This window comes from Dicentrarchus labrax, unplaced genomic scaffold (genome assembly GCF_905237075.1).
Source record: "Dicentrarchus labrax unplaced genomic scaffold, dlabrax2021, whole genome shotgun sequence".
Lineage (NCBI taxonomy): Eukaryota > Metazoa > Chordata > Actinopteri > Moronidae > Dicentrarchus > Dicentrarchus labrax.
In genome coordinates, this window is record NW_026136708.1 from 24,961,009 (window position 1) to 24,988,979 (window position 27,971).

The 27,971-nt window shown below is 38.4% G+C and overlaps 1 protein-coding gene across 17 annotated transcripts in view; it reads right to left on the reverse strand.

Annotated features, from left to right (window-relative positions):
* adgrg6 (adhesion G protein-coupled receptor G6) overlaps positions 1-27,971 on the reverse strand; it is a 110,106-nt gene that overhangs the window by 14,386 nt on the left and 67,749 nt on the right. For 16 of the 17 annotated variants that reach the window (XM_051408792.1, XM_051408795.1, XM_051408793.1 and 13 more), the window contains 20 exons: positions 23,398-23,486; positions 21,063-21,115; positions 19,970-20,008; positions 19,635-19,783; positions 17,677-17,788; positions 16,528-16,616; positions 15,967-16,031; positions 15,741-15,877; positions 15,250-15,415; positions 14,270-14,416; positions 14,072-14,188; positions 12,597-12,642; positions 10,261-10,367; positions 8,969-9,096; positions 8,583-8,851; positions 7,446-7,548; positions 7,125-7,275; positions 6,552-6,684; positions 5,550-5,651; positions 3,783-3,938 (listed from right to left, as the gene is read on the reverse strand). In XM_051408792.1, coding sequence (XP_051264752.1) covers positions 3,783-3,938; positions 5,550-5,651; positions 6,552-6,684; positions 7,125-7,275; positions 7,446-7,548; positions 8,583-8,851; positions 8,969-9,096; positions 10,261-10,367; positions 12,597-12,642; positions 14,072-14,188; positions 14,270-14,416; positions 15,250-15,415; positions 15,741-15,877; positions 15,967-16,031; positions 16,528-16,616; positions 17,677-17,788; positions 19,635-19,783; positions 19,970-20,008; positions 21,063-21,115; positions 23,398-23,486 — 2,358 coding nt within the window. Of the gene's footprint in view, positions 1-2,359; positions 2,402-3,782; positions 3,939-5,549; positions 5,652-6,551; positions 6,685-7,124; positions 7,276-7,445; positions 7,549-8,582; positions 8,852-8,968; positions 9,097-10,260; positions 10,368-12,596; positions 12,643-14,071; positions 14,189-14,269; positions 14,417-15,249; positions 15,416-15,740; positions 15,878-15,966; positions 16,032-16,527; positions 16,617-17,676; positions 17,789-19,634; positions 19,784-19,969; positions 20,009-21,062; positions 21,116-23,397; positions 23,487-27,971 lie in introns of all 17 variants that reach the window. The other variant, XM_051408798.1, reaches the window with a different exon arrangement.

A 27,971-nucleotide genomic window follows, 5' to 3' on the forward strand; every position in this document is an offset into this window, starting at 1 on the left:
CAAATTTGTCACTGACAAATTACTGCTCTTGTGGTCTAAGTGTTATTTTGGTTCTTTTCCTTTCATATGGAAACCCTCAGAGCAAATTTGATTAAGATGGATTTTCACACCTAAAATTAAACACACAAGTGTATTGCATCATTTGTGCACAGTTAAAGTCCAACTGAAATTACAATTAGTTATTTCTCTTGGCTGTCAAAATCATAAAATGTGCTTTTTAAGTGTACGTAGGACAAGACATGTGTCTATGTTTGCAGATAAGAAGGAGATATTCTTAGGGAAGCTAATGCGGCTATTAAAGCAACATTATGTAACTTTTCTAACTTAAAATAATAAATTCAAAATAATTTTGCTACACTGAGTTGTAATAGGCTGCTTCTGTCATTCCCACTCTCACCTGTTCTTGCAAAATTTAACTTTGGCGTGCGGGTCGTGATAGGTATGTAATGCTTTACGCAGATGATACGCAATTGTATATCTCTGTTACGCCAGACAACCCCAGTTCTTTGAATGCTCTTTTTTTCTACCTCACTGATATCAATATTTGGATTAGTATTTTCAAAACTAAATGAACAGAAAAGTATAACATATGGAAGTAAAAAGAAAAATTAAATATGGAGCTGAGGGGGGTGATATTCAGAGAAAGAAACAGATTTTGAGATTAAAGTCATACATTTACAAGATGAAAACCATAGTCTCTGAGATTATAAAAAGTCATATATTTACGGGAAAATTTCGGATAATTCACAAACTATAAAGTCTAAACATTTTAACAAGAATTCTGAAAATTCTCTGATTATAAAGCCAAACATTTTTGACAAAATTCTGAATATTTTCTTAGATTATAGTCAGACATTTGCAAGAAAAATTCAGAAATGATCTGAAGTTATAAAGTAATATAATTCATTATTTTATTAAAAAAATCTTAAGATTTAAATATAAAGATTATAAAGTAAAACAAATGAAAAAAAGTCTGAAATTCACAAAGTAAAAAATCTCAGCTTGTGCTTGGACAAAGTCAGTCTATGTGATGACAGTAAACATGACGGTGCTGTGCATTTGTGGTTTTTGCATTCATTTGAATGGCCAGCATAACTTTTATGCTTAATATTTATTAACAACCTATTTTAAAACGTTTTATACTACAACAAACAGCAAAATTGAACACCAACATACTGTGTGTGGAAGCAGCCACAGCAACTACGCAGGCAGGGAAACTAAACTAATGCATGATGCAACACAAGGAAGAGGGAGTGACAGATCACAGATGTGGGCGATAACCAGTTTATTATAGGTTATAATTATGCACTGACGGTGACTGGGGGACAGTACTTTTACAAATTATTCAATTAATTATCTTCATAACTTTAACTTACATAAATGAATGAAAGTAAAGTAAAAATGTTGTATTTATATATACTTATATATATTTTGTATAATATACATTTTAAATTGAGATATCTGTTACTGAACTTATCAGTTCTAAAGGTTTTTGAATATTTATGAGATAAATGGGAAGAAAAACCCTATTAGACACTAAAACCTTTAGAAAATTATGTACTAAAAGCTTTTCTTTTTGGGAGACGCCCTGCTTCAGGATCATTATTATTTTCCTGCATGGATCATTGATGGTCTCAAGACACATGAAACAGACCTGCCTTAAGCTTCTTACTGTAAAAAAAAATGTTGTATTCTGTTCTGTAATTTAGAGAACAGTTGTGAAATCTAACTAAACCCAGCGAGAGAGAGATTAATTTGGTCTCTGTGGGATTTTATTACATTGTGTATTATTTGGATTGAGAACACAGTGTTTGACTTCATGTTCCTGTTTGCCAATATCATCCTCAACATTTGGTGTTAATTCTAATGAGCAAAACTCAAATTATTACACAAATGACTGACTCTGATGTGAACCACAGCGTTAGCCTGGTGTTACTCTGCTAATAAATACAAACAAATCAAAGTTAAACGAGGCAGATGTTAGCTTGGATGCAGTCTGTCATGACGTGCTTGTTTTTGCACCCTGGGGCACTCCGGGTGGGTGGAGTTTTTAGTCATGTGTCAATGGGTGAAAATGGATCCTCTTCCCACACAGTGTGTCTCAGGCTGGGAACAAGGTGGCGTGAACTCGTATGACATCACAATGATCAGTCAATCACAACACACAAGAGGCCGTTTTCCCAAAATGTCTGCTAGCAAAGGCGTCAAGATTGAGTTTTTTATTGTTTTTTTTCTCGTCCAGTTAAAATCAGTTTGAATTTTCGATCGACTTCGACCACAAAACATTTTGGGAAACACAGAGCCGATCACATGATGCTGGAAGCAGGAAGTCAATCAGCCAATCAGCTTTTAGCTTTACCTCCATCGGTCCTCCACTCTTGCTATTGGTTGGAAGAGCTTTCTACACACCAAACACAGAGGTAGATACAGGAACATCACAGGTGAGAAGATATTACAGAAGCTTCCATAGAAACAAACAGGAATCATGTTTACATGCAGAGTGTGTCGCTGGTGGAAGAGTGAGACTGACGGCAACAATCGGCTGCTCCAATGCCTGAATTATGACTCCACGTGTCAGAAACAAAGGCGGGAGTATTGTGATGTAGTGAGGAGGTGGACTATGCGACTCTGCAGCCTGTCTTCAGCAGACAAATGGCCGTATATACGACTCATATTTACGTTTATTGCTACGCGGTGACCTCTGTAGGGGTAAGGAGTCAAATACTTTAAGGTTATATATGAGATTTCAAACAATATAGCTGCAAACAACTATTTGCTATGTGGCGATATAATGGAGTCATGGTGTCTTGAGCAAAGAATGACGTGTATAAAGACTGAAAGTGCTGTTTCCATCATCTTCGTCAGTGAATAATGGATTTATTTCCACCAAACCAGAGTTGGTGACTGTTGGAAAGACTAACAGAGACGGTTTTGTGGGTTTTATTTTGTTTCTGTCCACTTTGAATGAAGTTATGATGAAAATTTGGGATCCTTGCCATAATGTTGTCAGTGTCAACGACTACTTTTAGTAGATGTTTCCAAGGATTAGCTTATATTACATGGCAGCCATTGCAACCCATTTTGCAGATATTTTTACATCTAACTCTGTGAATTAAGGGTTTATTTTGACCAAACTAGCATTGTTGATTGTTGGATAGACTAACTTTAAGTTCTTCTCTTCACCTCAAACTTTCTGTCCAGTTTGAGGAGTGTTTTACGATTATCTGCGTCAGAGAAAATGTTTTTTTTTTTTAAATGTTTTGTCTATGGAGTCTGGTGGGTAGCGTCCATTTGTTTTGGTCAGAGATGCTTTGTGCTCTAATGCGACATATAGTAGCAGTGAATATATAAAACATTTACATAACATCCCATCACGTGACTTACATAACATAACTTACCTATTTTACTGAAACCATGATATTTTCCTAAACAGAGAAAATTAGTTTTGGTTCCCAAACCTTTTTTTTTTAAGTGTGTGTTTCAGAATGTTTGAGTCTGCATGTAAACATGATTCTTGCACATCAGAGGGTTTTTACAGTTCTGGATTGATCAAACAAACAAGGCGATTTACATACTCATGAATATCAGGAATAAGTATTATTCAAGCAATAAAACCAAATTTTCCAAGAGAAATAAACTTTAGACAAGCTTTAAATAAATCTGTGGAGAAACTACACATCAAAGTTAATCTTTTTCTTAATCCCCACACAGGATCTCCATTTCACATTTGTCCTGTGAGATAACTGATTGCTATCATCCATCTCCTCGTCTCTGTGTCTCACCTGTGTTGCTGTGTCTCTTGGTGAAGGGGTTGAGCGTAGCTTTAGCTTTGGAGGTCCAGTTGGCGGTGCTGGAGCCGAAGGAGCTGGAGGACAGAGACTTGCCCAGGTTGTCCGAGCTCACTTTCTTTGTGTTGTTGGTGGCTGTCTTACTCCAGTCTGCAACACAGAAACCACTTTCGTTCAACTTTCCCTATTCAGGAGTCTCCCCTCACTTTCTTTCCCCTCCACAACATGGGATACTGTCAGGATTAATTACATAACAGACATTAGTAATACAGAACAGATGTGCATCATGGCAGGTTCGGGACAATTTGGGGATTCAAATATAAATATTACAATTACGAAATAAATAAGAATGGCTCTCCCGCAGGGATGGAACTCACTGAAGGTTTCTGAAGGTTTCTCCACTACAGCACTTCTATAATAATGCTAAATGACAATGCTAACATGGTGATATTAAGGAGGGGTAAAATTCCCCCTTTTTTTTTTTTGCTTTTTTTTTTTAATAAAAAAAAAAAAGAGGGAAAGAGAAAAAAAAAGTTGTTAGCATTTAATCTTATAAAATCTGTTTTTTGAACTAACTGGCTAGTAACTAAAAGTTGAACAGTTGATGTACTTGAGCTAATGCTAAATGACAATGCTAACATGGTGATGTTAAGCTAGTATTTTGATAACATTAGCTAGCTAGCACTTAAAATGTGTGTGACTATATGTTGCTTTGATCTTTTAATCATCTTTAAAATGTGGTTGTCTTTTCAACATAGTTTAGCCTAGCATATAGCATATCTAAGTACAGGAATGGAGAAACCGAGGTTCTGATCGAGGCACAGCAAAAAGGGGCGGGACTTAGGACGGGTTAATCCATCCTGAGGGAACATGAATGTCTGAACCGCCTTTTATGGCAATCAGTCCAATAAAAGTTGAAATATTTCGCTCAAAATCACAAAAGTCAACCTCATGGTGGTGCTACAACCAATATTTCCATCCAAAGATAAAAATAAAAATGCACAAAATGAGACAAAAATTTCACTGATGAAAACAAAATTAATTTTACCACTGTTTGTCTTGGCTCATATGTGCACATCAATTCACTTTTAATGCTTTCAGATCTGTAACCTATTGCAAAAAGACTGAAGAGTGTGTCATCTGCTGGAACATGTTGCTGGCTGCGAGGCTCGGACTGAAATTAGTAAGCAAACTTAGGCACTGTTATCTTTTGTCACAAAGCATTGTTGCCACACACGTGAAAGTTATTTAGTCCTGGTCGCTCCTGTTGTTCAGGACGCCGCTAATTACAGTCAATAAATATCATCATCTACCTTGAAGGCAAAAGGTAGATGTTTTAATAAAAACATAACAAGAACATAAACTCGTTTTGTTTTCCTCTATGATTCTTTTCCAAATTATGTGGCTAAATGCCATTTCATATGCTTTCACACAACAAATAACTTGGTATTTTTGGTATGAAGATGCATAAAGGAAGCGCACCGGCTTTTCAGCCTTCTTGTAAATGAAATGGCAGCAGTAAACATCCTCAGACTAAGTTCACCTGGCCTTTAAGAGTCCGCTCTGTTTTATCTTTTTTTATTAGCTGCAAAGCCGCGCTGACTTAGGTTTTATGTTTTAATAAAGTGCCTTCTACTGTGGGAATCTGGCCGGAGTCCCGCAGACAGATTTGACAGGGCACCTGTAGAGACGTGAATGAGCTTTATTGTTCTCTCCTGAATCTTCAGAGACAGACAGACAGGTAGACAGAGAGACAGATACCTGAGTTGTCTGACAGCCTGAATCGGCCGCAGCAGAGGTACCTCCTCCACTGCTTCTGGACGTTTTCTTTCAAGGCGCAGTGGAAGATGAATATGAACAGACCTGGAGTGAAGGAAGAAAATCAGTTTTACTGCTTGTCGTCAGATGGTGTGAATATTTGGAATTTGTAAACATTACAACCTTTCCAGTTTCTACTACCCATCCCCTCCACCATGTGAATGCACCAAAAGGCTGAGCTTGATCCATTTGTGGGTTTAATTCACAAAAATATCACCAGTGGTGGGTCAGATTACTTTCAAATCTAGTCACCTAATGAATAAAAATAACATGGGAATTTACATAATCAATAAAATATTAAAGTTAAAGTTAATAAAGTTCCACAAATATAATTTTTCCTCTGTAAAGGTTTCAATATTCATCTGGCTCTAATAGGGCTTTTGTAGCCGTCGTAGTTTCTCTAACGCACTTGGAGGGCTGAGCAGTATTCAGTTGCTTGCAATCTGCAACCTGCCACCAGTGTTGGGCTAGTTACTCAAAAAAGGTAATTTATTACTTTACCTATTACTTCCCGCTAACAGTAATTAGTTACACTACAAACTTTATTACTTTTCTGCTCCCCACAAAATTGGTAATTGTGTCCTTTCTCCCAAAATTTAGACTTACGACAATTAAAATCCAGTTTTGTTTGTTAAAATCAAAGTAATGGAGTATTTACAGCTTTTCCAAATGATTTTCCTCCACGATTACAAAAATGAATCCAAGAATGTGATTGGATTTCAAATTGGAGTGCCAGCAAAAATAATATTCTAACTAATTATTTTTTGGGTATGTAACTAAAATATATTTGTAATAACATTTATATATATAATAATTACACTACTAGTTACTGGAGAGAATAATATTATAATAAGTAATGAGTTACTGCCCAACACTAGATGATAAACAGATATATAAGACAGATATCTATTTAACTGTAAAAGTAACTAGTCCCACTCTAGTTACCTTGCAGTGAGTTGAAGATGGAGAAGAGGTACATGAAGGCCAGGTTAACGGGTCCCCAGGCGAACAGAGCGAAGCCCCAGGTCATACCCAGCAGGAAGGTGAGGCTGATGACGCTCCGCAGGTTTCGTAGGACCTGGAACAAAAGATTTTCCATTCACAGTTGTGCTGCAGTTTCTTGAAGTGTATAAAATCTTGACATGTTTAATTCACTTCCAAGAGTATTTAAGACTTGAAACTCTTTAGGACCTGGGACTTCACTTGAGACTTCTTAGTCTTCAAAGGCCGTTCTCATTCCCATGTCATCAAATACAGATGCAAGCGGTGTTCAGTTATTTGCAATTTGAAACTAGAGGCCACTAAATCCTACACACTGGTAATAGTAATGAAATTACATTTCTTAGCTGCAGATCACAGCTCAATATGCCGCCCTGTCTGAGGTTATGACATAATTCTCTGCTCTTCTTTGACCGTTCATCTGTGTAAATGTAAAACTTTAAACGGCATAAGGTGAGGTAAAAGTGACATTTTAATCATAAGAAGTCAGAGGAAACTACTTTGAGCGTGAATATTTACCTCCTCTCGCAGTGTGCGGTTGCTGCGTTTGCCGTTGCGGCCGCAGATCTGCAGCATCACCACGATGAACATGGCCACGTTCAGCAGAAACACCAGACAGAAGTAACCTACGCAGGTGATGTAGAAGACGACTGAATTCTGGATCCAGCAGCTGAGGACAGACAGTAATATAATGAATTTTAAAAAAAGGACTTCCTGTATATTATGTTGTATGCTTGATGTAAGAACTTCATCAGAGAGATTTTGATGAAGCAAGAAAAAGTTTATGTTACAAATATTTGACTGTATTGTCTCTATGTATTTACTTCTGTGGTCACTTACAACTCTGAGGATCCCTCTCCTGACTCTCCTTTGCCGTACTCCTGCAAGCCGTAAGAGTTTTTATCAATAGCAACAACAATCCCGACCAGCACTGCCGGCAGACCTGGAACAAGACGATAATCCACAGTTGAACATCAGTGTTGTTCCTTTCTGGACTCTTTTGTTGCTGCCAAGCCAATAATCACCCAGTTATCATATTTTTATGAATGAAAATAAAATCAGTTGTATTACCAAGTTACAGTTGCCCCAGCTACTCACTAGAACTCCAAATATGGATTTATCTGCCGCTGAAAATAGACCCCAACAAATGCAAAAACAAAATGCATTTCCTGTTTGTTGAGCAGCTACTTTTTTTTACATGAAACACATTGGCCTGCAATGTAAGTGTAGATAAAGAGTCCCCTGTTCACAGTATGACACCAATGGGTAACACTGGAGTTCGATGAAAGGGCAACTTGTGCGTCTGTATGGAGATGCCAAAAGTCTCTTCAGCTTCACTCAGCAATTATGTTCAAATTGACACTAAATCATCAACTGTGGCAATGTTTCAACTATTTTAATCTCCAGGTGAAATGAAAAATGTAATTTTTACCCTTTAAGATTGCATCCTCGATCATATTGTTCCCATATTTAACGATGTATACCAAAAAATGTACAAAAACTTGATTCCTTCATTGTTGTTTTTTGTCAAAATCCATTAATTTTGTCTTCCTGTAAAACAAAATGTGATGCACGCTTATGTAAGGATGAACACAACCTCCGAGACAGACAGAGGACAGTATGATGACAGCGGTACCGAGGTGATTTATGGAGTTTCCAGATGGACTTGTTGCTAAAAGAATCTTACTGTTGCCAACAGTTATGTTAGATGCTGTTAGCTAGTTAGCTCATACAGCTAACATTAGCTGACTTGGCAGGAGCCAAAACCAGCAATAAAACCATGTTGGTACTTTATTCCCTGTAGTCAAACTGTCCTCTTTTCTGGTAGTCCTGGTTTGTGCTTTTGACAGCACTATTGGCTAGTTAAGTCCCTCCTTAATTGCCTGTTTTTACCGGAAATACATAAATGTGCAGAGGCAAAAAGCTTTCTATTTTCCTATGTTTTCTTATCTTATTATCACAGTTTAAGGCCCTCACCCCATCCGACAATGCAGAACTTGAGGATGTATCGGCGTATGTAGGTGTTGAAGACTTTGACCAGGGCGATGTACATGTGGATGGATTCCAACCCCATCCAGGTGAAGGAGGTCAACAGAAAGTAGTGCAGGAAGACGGCAACAGACAGGCACAGCCAATCGGTTTCCAGACTGGCTAGCCAGCCGTCTAACAGGAAGACCATGTTCAGGAACAGCAAAGACGTGCTTAGGTTCATCAGGATCTTGGAAGGGTAGTCACGCCGTAGTTTTCTGTGGGTAGGAAAGAGGCATGTGGTCGAAATGTGATTTTGCTGACAGTTGCAACTCATCCAAACCACTCAAACAATTTGTTTTTTAAATTTCTTGAACTTCACTGACGTGACTCACTCGAAGGCAATGTAGGTGAGCAGCGTGGCAGCTGAGAAGATGGCAGAGATGCCGCAGCCGATGTAGGTGATGAAGGTCAGGATCTTGTTGTTCTGCGGGTCTATGTGGGGCGAAGCTCCAGAAATGTCCTGCAGACACAGACAGTACAATAAAACAGATGCACCTTAATGATCATTCTATTCCGAACATAACCAATTAATGTGGTAAATAATTAGTCTAATTAAAGCATTGATTATTGTCAACATATTTGCCTGCAGGGACATTGTGAGAGACTCTTGCTCTAACCTGGCTAACATTCCTTGTTGGTTGAAAATCCCTCACAACCAGATCGAATGAAGCGTGATGAACATGGCTAGCAACTCTTGACAAAGCTAAAACAAAGCTAACGTGGCATAACGTTACATCTTCATATTAACTGTAATCTAAACTGAATCTGATCCCACATCTCTACAGAATGTACACTTAATGGCATTCTGTAGAAGTTGGGCATTGACTTATGCAGGGGTTGGATAAAATATGTGTCTCAGTCATTCCCAATTGACAAGAAAACAAAAATACAAAATGGTTCTAACAATAATCACCTTTATATAGTCAATTCTGTTAAATAGCATCCAGTTAAAAATCAATGATGATGAAATCAACATGATTGTTGATGTTCATCAAGTTGATGAAATCTGACAGATCTGTGGGGGTAAGTCTGAAAAATAGGTTAGAAGCTGTGCTGTAATTCTCATTGGTTAAAAATTAGCTTTTGGACACGCAGGCACACTGACAGACAGCATTAACCGCCAGGAGGGGTTTTATCGCCAATGCACAATTAAAAACAAAAGAGACCAGAAGTCAAACGGGTCAAAGCAGACATACAATAACAGACACATATTCATCATCAGTGGAGCTCTGGAGACAATTAAAATGTGAAACCAGTGAATGAACGGGCAAAACATTAAAGCAAACCCATAAAAAACACGCAATAAATAAATCCAATATCACATGTTGCTCATGATGTTTCACAGCTGTTTGCACTAAAGACCTTATGAATTCTTCTGTGTAGCATCTTGACATCCTTAACTGGACACCACAAACACCTGACAGGCTCTGATTTAAACTTCTGACCTGTTTGTTCCCTCCAAAAAACTCTTCTCCCTTCTCTAATGAAAATGGCATCAAACTGATTACACAACCTGAGTTTTTAATAAACTTATTAATTCTATTCCAAACATTAGGAAAAAAACAACAACAGCACAGCTCCGCTAGAAAATATTTCCTGGCCTTAGATCACAGTTCAGTCTTACCATGAGGATACCAAAGTGGGTCAGGTGGTCGCAGAGGCAGATGGTTTTGTTGCTGCTGGATTCTTTGGACACTCTGCAGCCCTCTCCGTTCCAACCTCCAGCACCCCCTGGTGGCAGCACAGAGGTGTTACTGCACATTACAATCACCTCTGCACAGAAACATATTTTTATTTATCATATTTGGTGGCGGTTATTTATGTATTGTTCGAGTTGTTCATGAAATATGTCTTAAGAAGAATGCTTTGTCTTTTACTGCAAATAAAATTCAGTTTTTCAAAAGGAACTACTGAAAATAAATGTTGAAGCTGAAGTTTATGTCTACTTGGTTTGAATTTAAAAAGTGAACCAAAATTTTATTTTCACATATTTGGAGGTCTATCTATCTATCTTTAATTATTGAACTTGAAGCTGCTGTTGCTTTGTACTGAGCACAATATCTGATCTTTTTTCAGATTCAGCATGACTATAAAAGCTATATTTCTACAGTTTAAATTGTGTGTAAGTTGTAAAATGCCAAAAGAATGAGGTAAACCTTTTTGGCAGAAACATTTTCCCGGTAGACTATGCAGAATATGGGCGTACGTACGTGAACCACATTCATTTTCAATTAAATGTACACACAATTGCACTTTAATCAATCAGTAAGGAAAAAAGATAAGAACGAATATTTTCATCTAGAAGTAATGCTCTGCAACCTTCAAGGTTTTTAAATTATAGGCTACAAGGAACATATAAAATCAACTGATACTGATCTATAACTGCATGCACATCAACCTTTTTAATACATTTTGGAGTGCCCTTATCATTATTGATGTGTCCTGGGACTCCTGTGTTCATCTGACACATTTAAAGCACACTTACAACTTTCAACCTATGGGTCATCATTTCAGTTGTGTCCTATTGGCAGTGAAAAGATCTTACTGAGAGATTTCATTTGATATATAATACGCATATTAGCCCAACATGGCTCCAAGCCCCTGATATATTTCAGTTGTAGTACTTATTTTATTTTTTGTTCCTCTACTAAATATTTGAATATTTGTTGAGTGTGGAGGTGGTCTACAACGACATTTTCATTGTGCCATCCTGGGCTGAATAACGAAAATAAAGCTGAACCTTGATACAAATGTGACCTGAACTTCTGACAAATACCAAATGGGTCAGTCAAGATCAGCAACCCGCAGAATCCCACTGGGTGAAACACTGCTGATAAACTACTAAAGTGCAACACAAACTTAAGCAACTCAAGCACTGACAGTTAACGCCTGCACACACCAAACCGATGATCAGTGGCTGAATTGGACTAAAAAAGGTGCCAGTACCGTAATTCAGCACAACCCTAATCCGAATTCTTTTGCCGATATTTATCCTTTTTAACAAGGACATTTTCAGTGCTGTTTTCTTGACGTTAAGCTAGCTGTGTTTACATGTAGTCACAGATACGCAGGCGTTTAGGAGTACCTCACCAGCATTGCTCTACGCAGGGTTTAAGAAAGACTGAGGTCCAAAAACTGAACTTCCTAGAGGGGTCTACAATGGGCTCATTATAGGCACAGACGCATAAAAGACTGGACATTTTACATGAAATAGGAACGCCTCTTGTATCATTCATGAACTGATGACCCCTGACCAAGTTTTATTGATATTTCATATTATTTATTATTTGTTTTATGCATAACAGTGACGGCGGAGAACAACTGATAAACTCTACAACAAACCCAAACAGAGAACACAATAACTCACCAGGTTATTTCCTGTGAATATTGACCAGGGATGTCAGGCAGTTCCCTGTCTGTAGTTTTTTTTTTTTTTGTAATCATACATACTTAATTGGTTGTTTTTTTCACAAATACTTCTCCCTGACGCTTGGCCATTGTTTTATCTATTAGCCTGTGTTCAGGCCTTCAATGTCTAGATTTTAAATAGTAATCTAAACTTCTATTTTCATTTAGTTTTCCCTCACAGAAATGAACAAAATGCTGATATATAGACCTACTGTGTATACTTCTAATCTCCTGGACCTTTAAATTCAATAGGGCGTGCACATTTCTTTGGAAATGTGGAGGTTTCTCTACATGTACATGTGGCCTGAACCACCAACATATAAATCAAAAAGGTAAAGCTCAGAGTTTGTCAAACTGCATCGGTCACAATCCCAGCGGATGAGCCAAGTTGATGAAAAGAGCACTTGCACTTAGAACGTGAAACTTTAACAGATGGGAGGTTTTCCTGAGAACACTCAAGGTATATTGTTTCTCGGCTCCCTGTAGGTCTGATAACCTGTGATGAACCTGAGATGTTCACAGTGAAGCGACGACAGACGTAGAAAGACTTACTGTTCATGTTGAAGTCCCAAAACATACAGACTGGATTCAGGGAGGGCTGTCGGGAGAGAACAAGAATGTAATAAGTATAAAGTTCACCAAAGTAGCAGCTCAGACGCAATCTATATTCGTCTCACAGATATCACCTGATAACTACTTTGATTAGCAAGATTTATTTGCCTTTATTTTGAAATCTACTGTGTAAATGAAGGTTTTCGATTAGTTATTCCTTGAGTTCTCTTTTACAGGCAAGACCAGTTTTTTTTCTCTTGCCCGGTTAGTCAGAAATCTACTTGCCCAAAGTCAATTTGTATTTATTAGCAGTTTTCAAATAACAAGAAGGACCCTCTAAGCTGCCTTAGATGCTGATGTTTTTTTCAGAAACTTGATGTGCCATTGAATAAACAACCCTGTTTTATCCAATTTGCAGAAAACTGTACAATATGAAGTTTTGGGGACAAAGACCACGCCTGAAGCTCATCTCATTTCTGCACAGAAAGTACTTGAGCACACCTTATCCTCCAAGTGTGAACCTATCGTGTCATCACCCACTGGTTTGTGGAGAACCATTTTGAATTACAAACGTCGCCATGACAGTTTTTTGGAGCCAGTGGAGGTGATGTACTGCGAGTTGAGCTGCTCTCATTGGCTACGCAGTTTCGACTCGTCCTTAGCAGGAAACAATGCCTTTATTGCATTAATGGAGCTCCACCTGCTGGTCATTACATAGAATGCAGGTTTAAGACACTTTCGCAATGGCTTCACTTCACAGAACTGGAGGCTTATATATACTGTGAGCAGTTCACTCCCTCTTTCACTCAGTTTTCACATCCCTCCCCCCCAAACCCTTTCTTTTTCTTTTTCTCCCACTCCGAGTCTCAGTGCCTACACAGTTCCCTCCCATCTTTTCACCCAAACTCCTCCATCCATCTGTCCATGAACCTGATTCCTCTTTCTGAGATCGCTCATTAGCTACTTCAGCTATGAGCTCCAGAAAAATCAATGTGTTTTGCTCGATCAGCCAAATGGTAAAAAAAGTGAATAGCAGAAAGTATGTTTTAACATTTAAGAATGGTCTTAAGCAATCCTTATTGTGGAGTCCTGGCTGTTCAGTATTCATTCCCTGTAAATTATGCTTCCCTGTAGGAAGGTTTCACTTCTTTTTCAAAGCCTCCTCACTGCCAGGAATTACATTCTGGAGGGAAAACTGAAATACTCGCTTAAAGCTGTAAAACTCCTTCCAGGTCCAACAAACTGCCAAAAACTTTTTTTAAAAAGAGTAAAAAATAACACAAATATAAATGAATAAAAAAATATATTATATTTAAAAATAAAAAATATAAATGTAAGAAAAATAATACATGCCGGGAGAAAAAGCTTTTTTTTTTTTCAAAGAGTAAATTCACAAAAATAAATGCCATAATAATAAAATGAAATAATAGAGAGAGCTCCCAATCAGACCCGTGTACACTCAGATTCTCCTGTACCTGCTCAGAGAGGTGAGCGATCTCTATCTCCACTGGTTCCATCAGGTTACTGATGGAGAAGTTCCCCACGCTGCTGGCCACCACGTAGCTGTTCAAAGAGCGACCGTCCTGCTCTTTCTGGAAAAACAACCCACGGTAAACATACTTTATGTAGCTTTATTCATCCAGGTGGAGGTTGTGTTTGTGTGCTGGACCGACCTGGAACAGGTTTGTGTTGCTGAAGAACATGAAGTTGATCCTGGACAGAGTCGACCTCTCGGCTTCACTCAGGGAGTTGCTGTACAGCAGAGAGGCAGGCAGGGTGACCTGAGCTAAAGCGTTCATCCTCTCCGACTCGAAATTAATCTGAGGGACGAAGTTAGAGAGAGAGAGAGAGAGAGAGAGAGAGAGAGACAGATAGAGCACTCAGATCAGTTCAGATGGACAGGAAGAACAGCTGATACCACAGTGACACTCAGATCAGTTCAGATGGACAGGGGACAGCATAACGTTACGGACACAACTCACATGTTGCTCTGTATGTAGAACCGGTTTAATTAGCATTAGCAATTAGCATTATCCTTGTTTTTATTTAAAACATTTTATGTTAATGTGTTACTGCAAACACATAATGTCCATAATACAACAGTATGAACAGTAAAACTGTTTTAAGAGAAAATATAAACACTATAAAAGTGTAAAAATAACACATTTAATTTGCTGTATTATTGACATCAGTTCTTTTTTTAAATGAATGAATTAATGTCATTTTTGAAAGAATTTATTGTTTTTTAATTAAATTTTTTGATTAAAATGTTGTTAGTTCATTTGATTGAACTAATTAATTATTATTTTATACATTGGTAAATTGTCAAAATACAGTTTTTATCAGTGAAAACAGCAATAATTACTGTAATCTCACAGATAATTACTTTTATTACAGTTCGTTAACTTTAAAATTCAGATTAAAAGAAAAGAAAATCAAATAATAACAGAATTATTTTGTCATTTTTCTTGGTGCCCCAGCAGCGTATATTACCAACTCGGCATTAAATAAAATTACACCTCGAGTGAATTTACTTATTAACCTTATCTTCATCCAAAACAGCTTTATGGGTAAACCTGAACGAGAGTATGATGCATCCTGTTGAAGCTCGGTGACAGTTGAAGGTTTTTTTCTCGTGAAGAATGAGCGTTACCTGCGGGTGGCTGGTGTTCGGAGCCATGAAGGCGCTGAAGGACGTCCCGTTGAACATGGTGGTGTTGATGGCAGATATCGCCAAAGCCAGGTGTCTGGAGGTGATGTTGATCGACGAACCCTCAAACTCGATCTTCTGAACCAACTCATCAACCGTCTTCAGAGCTCTGAGCGCGGAGAAGTGACCGTGTCATTATCAAAAGTTATTAAGTGAAGTGTAGTGGAGGACGAGAATACAGTACAGTACAGTACAGTAGAGTGGAATAAAGTACAGTAGAGCACAGTAAAGTACAGTAAGGTAAAGTACAGTAAGGTACAGTAAAGTACAGTACAGTACAGTAGAATGGAGTAGAGTACAGTACAGTAAAGTACAGTATAGTACAGTACAGTCAAGTACAGTAGAGTAGAGTACAGTACAGTAGAGTAGAGTGCAGTAGAGTAGAGTATAGTACAGTAGAGTTCAGTAATATAGTAATATAAATTGGACCGTACTTCTCGGACGTGGCAGCGAGCGCCGTCTCTGAACTGGCCATGACATTGGAGATGATGGTGACGACGGTGGAGGCTAACGTGGTGTTGATCTTCGCCACGTTCACCAGCTCCTTCACCTTCGTCACCACTTTGGACACCTGCAGAGAGGAAGAGGAGAAGAAGAAGAGTTTATTCACACTCCTCACGGGATCTCCGTACGATCAGAGAGAGAAGTCTGGACTCCCACCTCCTCATTGGACAGCTCGTTGTTGGTGATGACGGCGAGCTGCACCGCCACCTCGGCTGCATTTTCTGAACAAAAACAGACACAGTTAATGATTTACACATATTCCATTTCAATATCTGTTAATATCGTATTTGTTAAAATAAATAGGAGAATAGAACTAATCTTTTTATTTAACTATAACAACAAAGTGTTTTGAGTTCGCACCTCATGGGTATTGTAGTATTTAGAGCCGTCTGACGAATAAAACGTGGTTTCTCAAAAACAAAGTTAAGATAACTGAAACTAGTGGTTCCAACGTCTCGTTCTCTATTGTAATTGGTTACAACGAAATGACGCTACATTCTGGAGTAATGTTAGGAAGCTAACAAGTAGCAGTTTCAACCAAAGACAGTTATGTGTAGATTCTGATCAGGTTGCTTGTTTTATTCGTGAGTCCAATCGTCACGGCGTTAATAGATAATCATTCTACCTTTTTAAACATTCTTTTGATTCTATCTTTATATCCATTTGACTTGAATTAAGCATATGCCTCAGTGTTAGGATCTGATTGGCTGAGCGTACCTGCGGACACCTGGATGTCGTCGATGTCCGTGCAGTTACTGATGTCTGCAGCCGACCAGTAGGTAGAGTAGTTCTGTAGGTTGATCAAACTGAGAAAAAGAGGGACAGAGACAAGATGACACTTTATTGTTGCTGTCTGAATAACAAACAGGAGTTGTGTCATAAGTTATAGAAAAATCCAAGGCAGGATTTGAACATAGCATAGCATATCTAAGTACAGGAAAGGAGGAAGTTGACCGAGGTTTGCTCAACTGTGATTGGAGCACAGAGCAAAAGGGGGCGGGACTTATGAAGGGTTGATTTGTGATTATTGCTGTGGAACTGCAGGAGGAGTTAAAAGGAAACAGGAAAAGCAGTGAAAATTAGAAACTGGATGGTCTGACTCTCAATAAAAGACCACTATCTGAGAATTTAATCTTCATTAATAACTTATATATCTATATTTCAGCATCAGTGGTGTAATGTCTCATGAGAGAAGAAAACAACATAAGTTTGGAAGATAAATTGGTTCAGTTTATCACCAGCAGATTCTGGAAGGTAGTTTGTATTCATGCACTCTGTGAACAAAGAAGCTCCTCCAGGACTTCTTGTTGTTTTCTGTCAGAAGTGAAATTGGCCATCTGTCGGTACGAGCTGAGCGCAAACTGAGCTGTTTGACTGTCGGTGATTAATGCAGAGTTACCTTCCTCGACGCTCACACGGAGAACCCAACAAATTACATTTCACTGTCCTGGAAATACCATCACCAAAGAGGAACTCGTGTTTTTCCATTGGTAAAGTAAACATATGCTGTTATAAGTTGAAAAAATGAACCCATTCTGTGTTTTTTCTAATGAGGACGGTCTAGTTTCCCTCACTGATGTTGTCTGCTTATATGTGCATCATAGTGGCTTTGTTACTGTGTGGTGATGCAGTTATAATAAAACTGAGTTGATCAACAAGAAACCTTCGACCGAAATAAACGTAGACATGATGTGATGGAGCACAAATCTCTACAAGCTCATTTTTATGCTAGGTCAGAAATAATGGAAACCAAACAAATGATCTTCACATGCAAACACACAGACCTTCAGAATGAGTTCATTTGATCAAAAAACTTGATTAAGCGCAGTTCCAGATCCACTCAGTGTGTGTGTGTGTGTGTGTTACCAGGTCCTGGAGGTGCTCTGGTCCTTGTTGGGGAAGCAGGGCAGGTACTGAGTGACGGTGGGTCGGCTTTTGGGCCAGCGGTAGTGGAGCGGATTCTCCTCTGGGCAGTTTTCTATCAGGAGGGAAAACAAGTGTAAGTGTCACATTTAAATGATAACAAGATGGAAAAGATAAATGAAATACGAGCTGAACACGAGAGCCAAAGAAAACACCGGTCTGAGAGAGAGAGAGAGGTTGGACAAAAGAAATGTACAGATAACAAAACTCCAGACGTAGGAGACACGGGACATAATCAACAAAAGCCATGAATAACAAATAGAGAGAATGAATCAAATAAGAAAAGCAGAGAAAGAAACTGTTTGTGTTCAGCAAGGCTGAAGAAAGGTGTATCATGGGAAAACAAAACCACAATATTGATTGATTTTAAATACGATACACTAAAATGAATGAGGATATTGCAATAAAATCACATGGCTTATTTCCATTGTGGAGTCTTGATAGGAGGCAGGAAAAGGGAGTGACACACATCTGCTACTATTATCCCATTCTTACACTAATACACCTAATGAAAACAAAAGTTCAGACGCCCGTCCTAAAAAACATGTTTCACAGATTTCACTTTGTCAGCAGTGGCAAAAGTTCACACATTCATTACTCATGTAGAAGTGTAGAAGATACTTGTGTAAAAAACAACTCCAGTCAAAGCAGAACTGATTCAACTTCATTACTCAACCCCCGAAATTCAACTGGGCACGCCTTTATGACGCCACGCGGTTTGGCTCCGTGATCCATGGGTCTTCTAGCCCCATCGAGAGCGTTTCAGACTGTCTTCAGAGCGTGTTGTCTGCCCGACATTGTTGTTACGTATAAAAATACTCTCTTGATTTGTCTGAAGGACGTGTCTATCAGCTGTTTCTGTGCCAAGCTGACTGAATCTGAACTGGTTAACTCTCTCTCTCTCTCTCTCTCTCTCTCTCTCTTCTCTGTCTCTTGTTTTACGTCCGTCACATGTGAGAGGCACCCAATAATGCAAAATAAAGTAATCTCCCCAAATGCATTAAAACTGAGGTAACAAGCCTGTTTTTAAAGTGTAACGAGCAGAAAGTACAGCTATTTGGTTAAAAATGTAGGAAGGAAACATTTTGTCAGAAAAATAAATACTTGAGTAAAGTACAGAAAACTACTTAAGTACAGTAACAAATTTGTACTTTGTTACTTCCCACCTCTAAAACCTAACATACTTATATATTCTTAATGTCTATCAATGAGCATTTTCCCCCAAAAGAGATTGAAGAAACGCTGTCAGTATGGATGGATGTCTAGATCCGGCCATGGTTCAGCGTGACGTTACTGCATTTCTCACAATAAAACAATGTTTATAATAAAATGAAGAGGCAGTAGTAGTGGAGTATGAGTAAAACGATGTTGTTGTCGCACACATTATTTCTAAAGGAAGTTTTAGTTTAGCTAAATGCTAAATGCTAATATCAAAAAGACAAAGTAAGCTAGTTGCTTTTTCTTTTCTTTTAATTTTCATTTTCGTTTTTGTGGGTTTTTTTGTTTAAAACCAAAAAAAGTTAATTTAACTCAAAAAACAGTTGAAACTGATTACCTCATAAATTTTACTAGGAATTTTGTTTTCACTGTACAAAAATGTAATCTGTGTCACTTAAAATTACTAAAGCTTCTCAATCAAAAACATTTTTAATTTACAAAATTAAGTTAAAATTTTCAGTGCAATCAGTTTTAACAATTTTAATTTAATTTTAGTTAAATTACCTTATCTGGTTTTACAGTGCCTATAAGGACCTTGTTTTTAGATCACAGGGATCTTACAATGATGCATCAGTGTCAACTGTGTGTTATCTCTGAGTGCGGAGGCTGGGATTAAGCAGATTACTTCACAGGGAGACAAATTAGAGAGAAAAGGGAGACTTTTTTTTTGTGCAGTTCCTCACCAATCAATCTGACAACAGTGGAGGCAGGTTGGATCTGCAGGCCCGCACCCAGGAGTCCCTCGCTGCTTGACAGCCGCGATAACACAGCCATTTCGCCCAGACTCTGATTTGTGATGTAATAATAAACCAGAAGGGCCTGGCAGGTGAAACTGGACCCGAGAGACAAAACAAACTTGAAATAAAGTTGCAGACTCGAAGATATGAAAGGATCATAAGAGACCATAATCACAATCAGGCTCAAAAACGCGTCTGAGGAGGTTAAAAGCACATGTTTTCAGCTGATACACTTACTGTATGACTGATTCAGTATAAAAGAAAGGAGTTAAATGTTTTACCTCGACGGCTTACCCCCGCTCTGCAAACCAGGCTGAACACTGGAGAGAAACAACGGTGAAGAGGTCAGAAAACAGCAGTAAAACCTGACAACACGTCCTAAATAAAATTAACTTAATCTTCCAAACAAACTGGAGTCACACATTCACATCAATTAAAGCCAACTCAAAAATGAATAGTTGAAGCAACTCAGTTTTTTAAATGAACTTAAATTTGTGCAGAATTTTAAGTACAGACAATATAATTGTAGTTTGTTGCATTGACTCATCTTGAAGTTGACCTTATATGATTATAAAAATGTAGAAATTATGATGCTGTATAGCTTAGGAATTTACAATTTTTGTTTTTATTTCAGTTTGTTAATCATCATAAGCCAAAAATTCTTGATGATCATAAAGATTTGATTAAAAAACACAGGAAATTACTACCATTTTGATAATCAATTAATTATAAATAGTTTTTTATCTTACGTCAGTAGGACTTAACATGGAAGAAAACTGAGTAAATTCCACTTGAGAGCTAATTTGTATAAAGAAAATGCATTTAAGTGACTTTATTCAGATAAATTCTGTTCATATATTTTGAATAAGTTCAGAGAAATGCTGCATATGAGTGTAACTTCAATTAACTAAATGGAATTTGTACAATTAACTTAATTTAGCCAAGTTACCTTCACAATAAATACTTGGGTATTTGAGTATTCTACTCAAATCAAAAGAGTAATGGTGAACTCATCCCTAGTAACAAAAACACCAAAATACAATTTCAGATTTCTAACTTTTGAAAAACTGCCATGAATATTATTTAATCTTTGGGGATTCTTATAAAGTGTTTCAGACCTTGGTGAGCTCAGCAGTGGGGACGGCCATGCTCAAGAAGTAAGGGTACTCATGTGGACAAAAATCAGTCCAGTGCTAGTACTCGGTTCTGGTGAGTACCGGTCCATTTCAGGCTCTTGAGTGTTTTAAACTTCTGATGATCATCAGAAAGAACTGAATGAAACTGAACTTATCTGCAGTCTGTCATTGTTTTAAAGATAAAGTGTACAGCTCCGTCCTGCTCTCGTTTGTTTCAGGTGTTGCTTTGATGAATTACCTGATGGAGTCTACGTAGACTGCATGGGTCCAGTTCTGAAAGGTTTGATTGAGCTGGAAGAAGAAAACACATCAATCACACAACCAATAAAACAAAATGTTCCTGTTTTTGATCTGTACGTATGAATCGGGTTCCCTTACTAATACACTTCATCTATAGGTTTCTGCTGTTTGCACAAATTAACTTTAAAATAAAAAGTAAAGTTTTATCATTGTAGAAATTATTAACATCTTGCATTAAGTAGTTTGGGACTGTTCCTATCTCAGTTAATATAAGAGTTTTTAACATTATATGTGTAGCTTTATTAAAATGTGCATCTGTTAATGTATTTATTAGGATCTATGTAATCGTGGTGAGATGAAATCATTGTTTTGTATAATTAAATGATTCATTTATTCTGTCATTCAGTGCTCTGTTTATTTGGCACAAACCTCAAACATATTGTCTCATAAAAAAATAACTGCAGCGTGAAACTTTATGTGAAGAAAAATGTAAACAGCAGATCGTTATGTGCGCCGTTACGTCCGGTGAAACCACCCCGAGTTACAGAAGCAGGACACTTTACAGGTCTCCCTGGCTGCTGTTTGTTATGTGATTAAAGCGAGGCTGAAGACAAAGTCCATTTAGTTTTATTGCTCTTAATTTGATGATTTGAGCTCCATATTTTAGTCTTTCTTGCTCTGTCTAATTAACTGAATTGGCTGTTTCATTGATTGCACCTGTTCCTTATAAAGTCCCTCACAAAGAGTCAGTGTTTGAGGGACTGAAACACTTTTCAACCTCACTATGCTGCCCTACAAACCACAGTAACCACAGTAACCACAGTTTCAGTCACAACGGAGTTAAACTTTTAAATGTTTGTTTTTCTTGTGACAAACTGTATTTTAGGGGCTACAGGGAGCAGAGAGTACAACCACAATCAGGTGTTACATTGCACACTACACTCAAAAAAACAACAACCAGGACCAATTAGAATTAATTTGGTAATAATTAATTCAGCCGTGCACATTAGCACATTTTCAGAAGCCTCATCCTACCAACTACCTGCAGTCCCCAGAGGTTCAACCTTTTGTCATACGCTTTCTATCATTACAATTTTTCATGACTTTCTTGACAAGCTTTAATTAGCACCTTGTTTTCCCTGAATTGTTTTATCCTGTCTAGTATATTTTTGGCCATTTTAAACCTCAGCGGTTTTCAAGTTTAACTAAAGGTGTAAAAAATAAATGTGTTCATAATGATTTCCTATCATTGTTTTCTGTTTCTGTTTTAATATGTGCTTTTAAAAATACCAATGTATGCACGTCAAATTCCACCAATGCAGACACAAAATAATAAAAAAAAACAGTCAAGCACATAGAAGAAGTCACATTACACATTTAGAAACAGTTCATGTCATTGTCTGAGGCTTCAAATTTCATTAGTCACGTTGTAGAGATAAGAATATTAATGGCACTTGGGATGAGGGACTTTTCAAACACATTTTTAGCTACTAGAGCGCCTCCTGGAGCTCAAAGGATCAAACTGTCTGAAGAGAGGATGGAAGCGATCTGCCAGGATGCTCCTTTCTTCCTCGTCCTTTCCAAAAAAAGTTGAGTCAAGGGCTTTTGGGGGCTTTGCCAACTATTTTGCTTTCCAATGACAAAAGTTTATTCTTAGATCTATGGTTTAGGTCAGTGGTTGAGACCCCCAACTAGGGGTCGCCAAAGCTTCAGTCTCTGATAAACAGCTTCATCCTGCAACCAAAGAGCTGATAGAACAATGAGAAGAAAACACTAAATCTGTCAAAAAAAGAAGCCTATTAACTATGTATGATTATTAACAAAGAAGACAATCCATAATACAGGAAGTAATTGTTTGTTTTACACAAACTTCCTGCAGTTATTGAGTTCACTTTTTGGGTTCATTGTGCAGTTTATCAGTTGAATATAATAAGAAGCAGTATCTATAACAGTAATAAAAGTCACATAGTCAGTTTACTCAGTGATAGAAAATGGGTCCCTGAAGAAAAAAGGCTGGGGACCAGTGGTTTAGGTGAAAAGTTAGAAAACTGTCAACAAACAACAAATATGTAGGATGAGGATTGAAAAAAGACCTTTAGATCTCAAATGCATGTTTTTGAAGTATTCATTCCACTTTTTGTGTGCATGGAAGCTTTTGGGGTTTTAGTAGTGCAATAAAGCATTTTCAACTCCACCTGGCACTAAAAGTCCAACACTGAGACAGAGACACTGGGACACTGGGACAGAGAATAACCACAGATATCCTCCACTCGTGCTGCTATCAGGACTTATGTAAGAGTAAAGCCCTTGTAAAAGAGCTGGAGTCATCTTACCCAGAGTGCCACAGCTTGCTTAACATCAGTCTGGGCCAGCGCCGCGCTTCCGTCATCCACCACAAAAGAAATCCGGTAGAACAACGACTCTGAGGATGAAGATGACAGGAAAGAAAGAAAGAAAGAGAGAGAGAGAGAAAGAAAATAATACCTCAGTCTCAATTCGGCACAGGATGTTTCACACATATAACGGAGCTCTTTTTTTAAGTGCCTGAGCTTCATAGCAGGAGAATCGAGCAGGTTGGAGCTAATCGAGTTATGTAAAGATCCAATTTTACATCGTAAAGTGATGAGGAGGGATGTTCTGATAATGACAGCAGAGATGAGAGCAGTCTTTTTTTGGTGAATGGGATCATCAGGAATCAGAATAAGCTGCAGGAGGACATGTTTCTATCTGCTGCGGCAGCTTAGAGACACAGTATCTGACTGTTTCATTCACTGTTTAAAGGATTTGACTCTTTCAACACATCTGTGTGTCTACAGTCTGACGTTTATGGAAGCCCATTTCTGCCAATGTGAAAAAAAAAAAAAAAAAGATTATGTAAGTCATCATGAGAAAGTTTCTCAAAATAATGACATCGTGATACTAAGTCAGTATTTTGAGATATAAGTCAATAATTTAAGAAAGTTTCTCATTATAAGGACTTACAGAATCCTTTTTTGCCCCCTCACTTCGGTGGAAATGTGCTTCCATTAAAGGACAAAAACAAATACATAAGAAAAAACTGTTATTTATGAAGCAAATACTTTAAGCTGGTCTGTGTTCTTGACTTTTATGTTAAAAATATAATTTAAACTCTATTTTATGGTTCTGTAATTTCCCAAATAAGTTTCCTGGAAAGAGAAATAGAGAAACATGTGAGTTTGGTTAGTTGCGGTGCTTTTATGTTGATTTCTATAAAGACCTGCTTAAATCTTAATGACTGGAAAAACTGAGGGAACCTTTTTATCCTAATTAAATATTAACTTCATACTGGAAACGTTTTTTATTTTTATTTGTGTGTGTTGAACTGTAAGCTTGACTGTAGAACAACTTTAAACATTTGCATGTTTCAGCAGATCTGCTATGCACTAAACTCGGGTAAAAAAAGCAATTAACTGAAATGAATTCAAATCAATTTTATTAATATAGTGTAGTGTCAAAAACCACAAATTTATCCTTACAGGCTCAATTTGGATAAAGAAAAAAGAAGAAAATTTAAACATTTTTCAGTTAAAATGTTAAATTCTAGACAACTTTCCCTCTAAACAGTTGCATTTGTTGTGATAATAATCCTAATAATTTATATTTTCCCTTAAATTTGTTCTATTTCACATCAGCGTCATTGCAGTTTTCTCAAAATGTAAAATATCAGACTTTTCTCTTCCTCCCCAGTTATAATGTTGTTATTGTCCAGCAGTTCTCCAGCAGCAGACACACAGCGTATCGAGTCTTTATCTAGATGTGTCAAACAGAAGCTCTTTTTGTCATTTTCCTCTATGATGAGTCATATTTAGGGCTCTCGGCTCTCCTGCTATGCTTCACATTGGCCACTAGGTGCCGCTCCGGTATCTATAATTGTTAGTAAAGGCTACAGAACAGTCAGAAGACTTCTACTCCATCAGTTCTGGTGGGAGACCCTGCAAGCTGCAGACCTTTGTGTTTTTCTGAGGTTTAGGGAGCAGCTGGTCATTGCAAACATTTCGACTGGATTTCACAGCAGTGTGTAAATCTCTGCAGAGATGAGATGTCTATTATTTACTGTCTGAGAGTACTCGCAGCAGAGCAGGACGTCTCTACCAAGAAGCTGGATGGACTAAAAAACTCAGAGAGAAACGTAAAAACTGAGGATGATTTTGTAGATGAAAAAGAAAATATGAGGTAGAGGTAGAGTGAAGTCTTCATAGTGGATATTGTAATGATGGACAGATACAAAAGAAAGACAAAGAAGTGAACAGAGAGGCGAAGCAAGACACTACAATCTGTTGATTTAAACTACAAGTACCAGGCTAAATACTACAGTCTGATTGAACAACTAGACTTAATTTTAATGTGCTTCACAGGGCCCAGAATCGTGACGAACCAATCATTCAATCGCCTCCAGTACCTGAGGGATCGCACCTATCCACTTGATTGACAGCCATTTATTTCAACCACTACCATACGGGCAAAAATAATTGAGACTAATTATTGATTTAAAAAACAGCTATTCAGATACAAACTGCAAAACCCAACCACCTTTAAAGAAGCAATTTAATCATGTATTCAGTCTTAAAATCACTATTTTCCAAAGCAGCGAGCTTAACATCTTTTTGTTTTGATTCAGCCAATAACACACAATATGGCCAAAAGTCTATGGACACCTAAATATTACAGCCATATGCAATAGTTTTCACCAGATGTTAGAACAGAAAAGATGTTTGTACTCCCATTCAGACACAAGAACATCAGTGAGGTCCAGCGCTGATGTTGGGCCTGCCTGGTTCAAAGTCATCCCAAAGGTGTTGGATGGGGTTCATTGTGGGGCTGGCTTTAGTCTTTGAAGAACACATTAGACCTTTCTTACACCAGCCATTTTGACATGAAATAGTAGAGTAAACACAGGTTCTGTTTCATTTAGTGTAGCTGAGCCTTTCCAGTTAGCCCACATGCACAATAGCAGTAACACCCTGACTCTGTTTGACCTGCATGAACAACTATGTTTACTATTTAATGTCAAAATGGCTGCTGTCTAAAATATAAGCGCTAAGGGGCGTTCATATACTTTTGGCCATATAGTTTATATTGCAATCTGCAAGCATATGCAACATAATTAAATGTTGTTAACACCAGTTATAAATAAATAGACTTTAAGACTTAATACAAGTTACTATGATGAAATTTTTACAGTGCATGCTACTGTCATTACAGATGATTGTTTTTTTCGATTCTCTACATCTACAGTTTTGTTTTTACTGCATGACATACTGTTCCCCGATGACAGTCCACACAGACATGTAAAATGAAAGCGTTGTTTACATTGGCATGGCAATGCGGGCTTGGCTGCTAAATCCACAGCTAGGGATCCAGGGGAAGGATGCACCGTGGCCTTTTCGAGGCTGCTACTGCCACCACTGCTTGCTGACACACTGACTGCTCTGAAAGGAGCTGTTGGAGAGGAGTTCTTTGTGGTCACAAACTGGTGGGTACTGACGGCCGCAGGCAACGTGGGGGAAAAGTGGGCATCTTTCAGATCATTGTCCCTTTTGTCTGGATTCACAGCCCCATTCACAAATATTCCTGAGCTCTGATTCCCACTGTGATTCGACACATTTGAGTTGAAACTGGGCTTTGAAAGAGTTAAATTTGACTTTACTGATGCGCCAGCATTCACACTGAGATCTGTTGTTGGCTTGCTGCTGGTCATGTTCCCCTCAGATGCTTCCATACTTGCATTTTCTACTCGAGTTGTAGCATTTTTAGCCTTTGTAGTGTTTGCCATTTCAATTGGCACTGAAGGAGAGTCTTTGAGTGTCATAACAGTGCTTGTATTTGACATGGAGATGTATTTTAGGCCTGCTGTGTGGTTGTCACTCTCACGAGGTGGCACCGCCTCAAGCCTAGAAATGAAGCCTTGACCTGGGGCGTCGATAGAGGAACCAGTGGGGGATCTGGAGACTGACGTGGAAGAGGGGATATTAAGGCCAGAAGTGTGCAGGGGGTTCGAAATAACCGGAACACCAGCAGGTTGTGCTGATACTGCAGAGCTAGGCTGATAACTGGGTTCAGAAATGGAGCGGGGAGAGGTAGTTTGCGTTTCAGTGTTCAGGGCAGCTTCTGGATTCAGACTTTCATGAGGCTGATGGCCTGTTGGAATATGTAACATTACATCCAGAGGTACACTGTCATTAGTGTTCACTGCTGAAGAAACCAGTTCTACAGCAGAGTCATCCGCGATATGTATTTTTGGAACAACATCCGCAGGGTCAAATAAAGCAGAGAGATGTGATAGTTTCCCAGCTGCGGTGAGATTGTTTGAGGCCTCAGGTGACGATACTGGACCACTGACAAACCTAAAGGCATCCACTGTTTGCGAGTTGTTTGCAAGCTGTGGTAGAATCTCGTCCTTGTCATAATCGTCCGCTGAAACAAGGGGGTTTGAGTGGCTGGATTTGTCATCAGGGAGTGTGGAAGCTTGGAAAAGAGGAAGTGATTGGCTGTCTGTGATTAACTGCTGGATTGACTCTGTTGACTGGCTGACAGGGTATTTGGTGGATTTTTGGAAGGACTGTAAATGGTTGTCCAGGGGGGGCTGGGTTGTTGTGGGCTGGTGGAATCCAGCAGTTGGCCAACTGGGCGACAAGGCGCCAATTTCTGCCTCTCCCATGCTGGCAGACACTGCTGGCAATGCCACCCAACCAGGGAGGAGAGAAGGGGTGATGAGAGATGAGAGAGGGAGGGAAGCCATATAGGGAGGGGTGGCAGGATAAATTTTGAGAGAAGAAAAAGGAGGTGTGAGGGTTGCTGCAAGAGAAAGAGAAGGTAAAATGGAGGGCGAAAGGATTGGCGGAGTAAGGGCAGAAGAAATTAAGTGGGATGATTGCTGCTGTAGCCC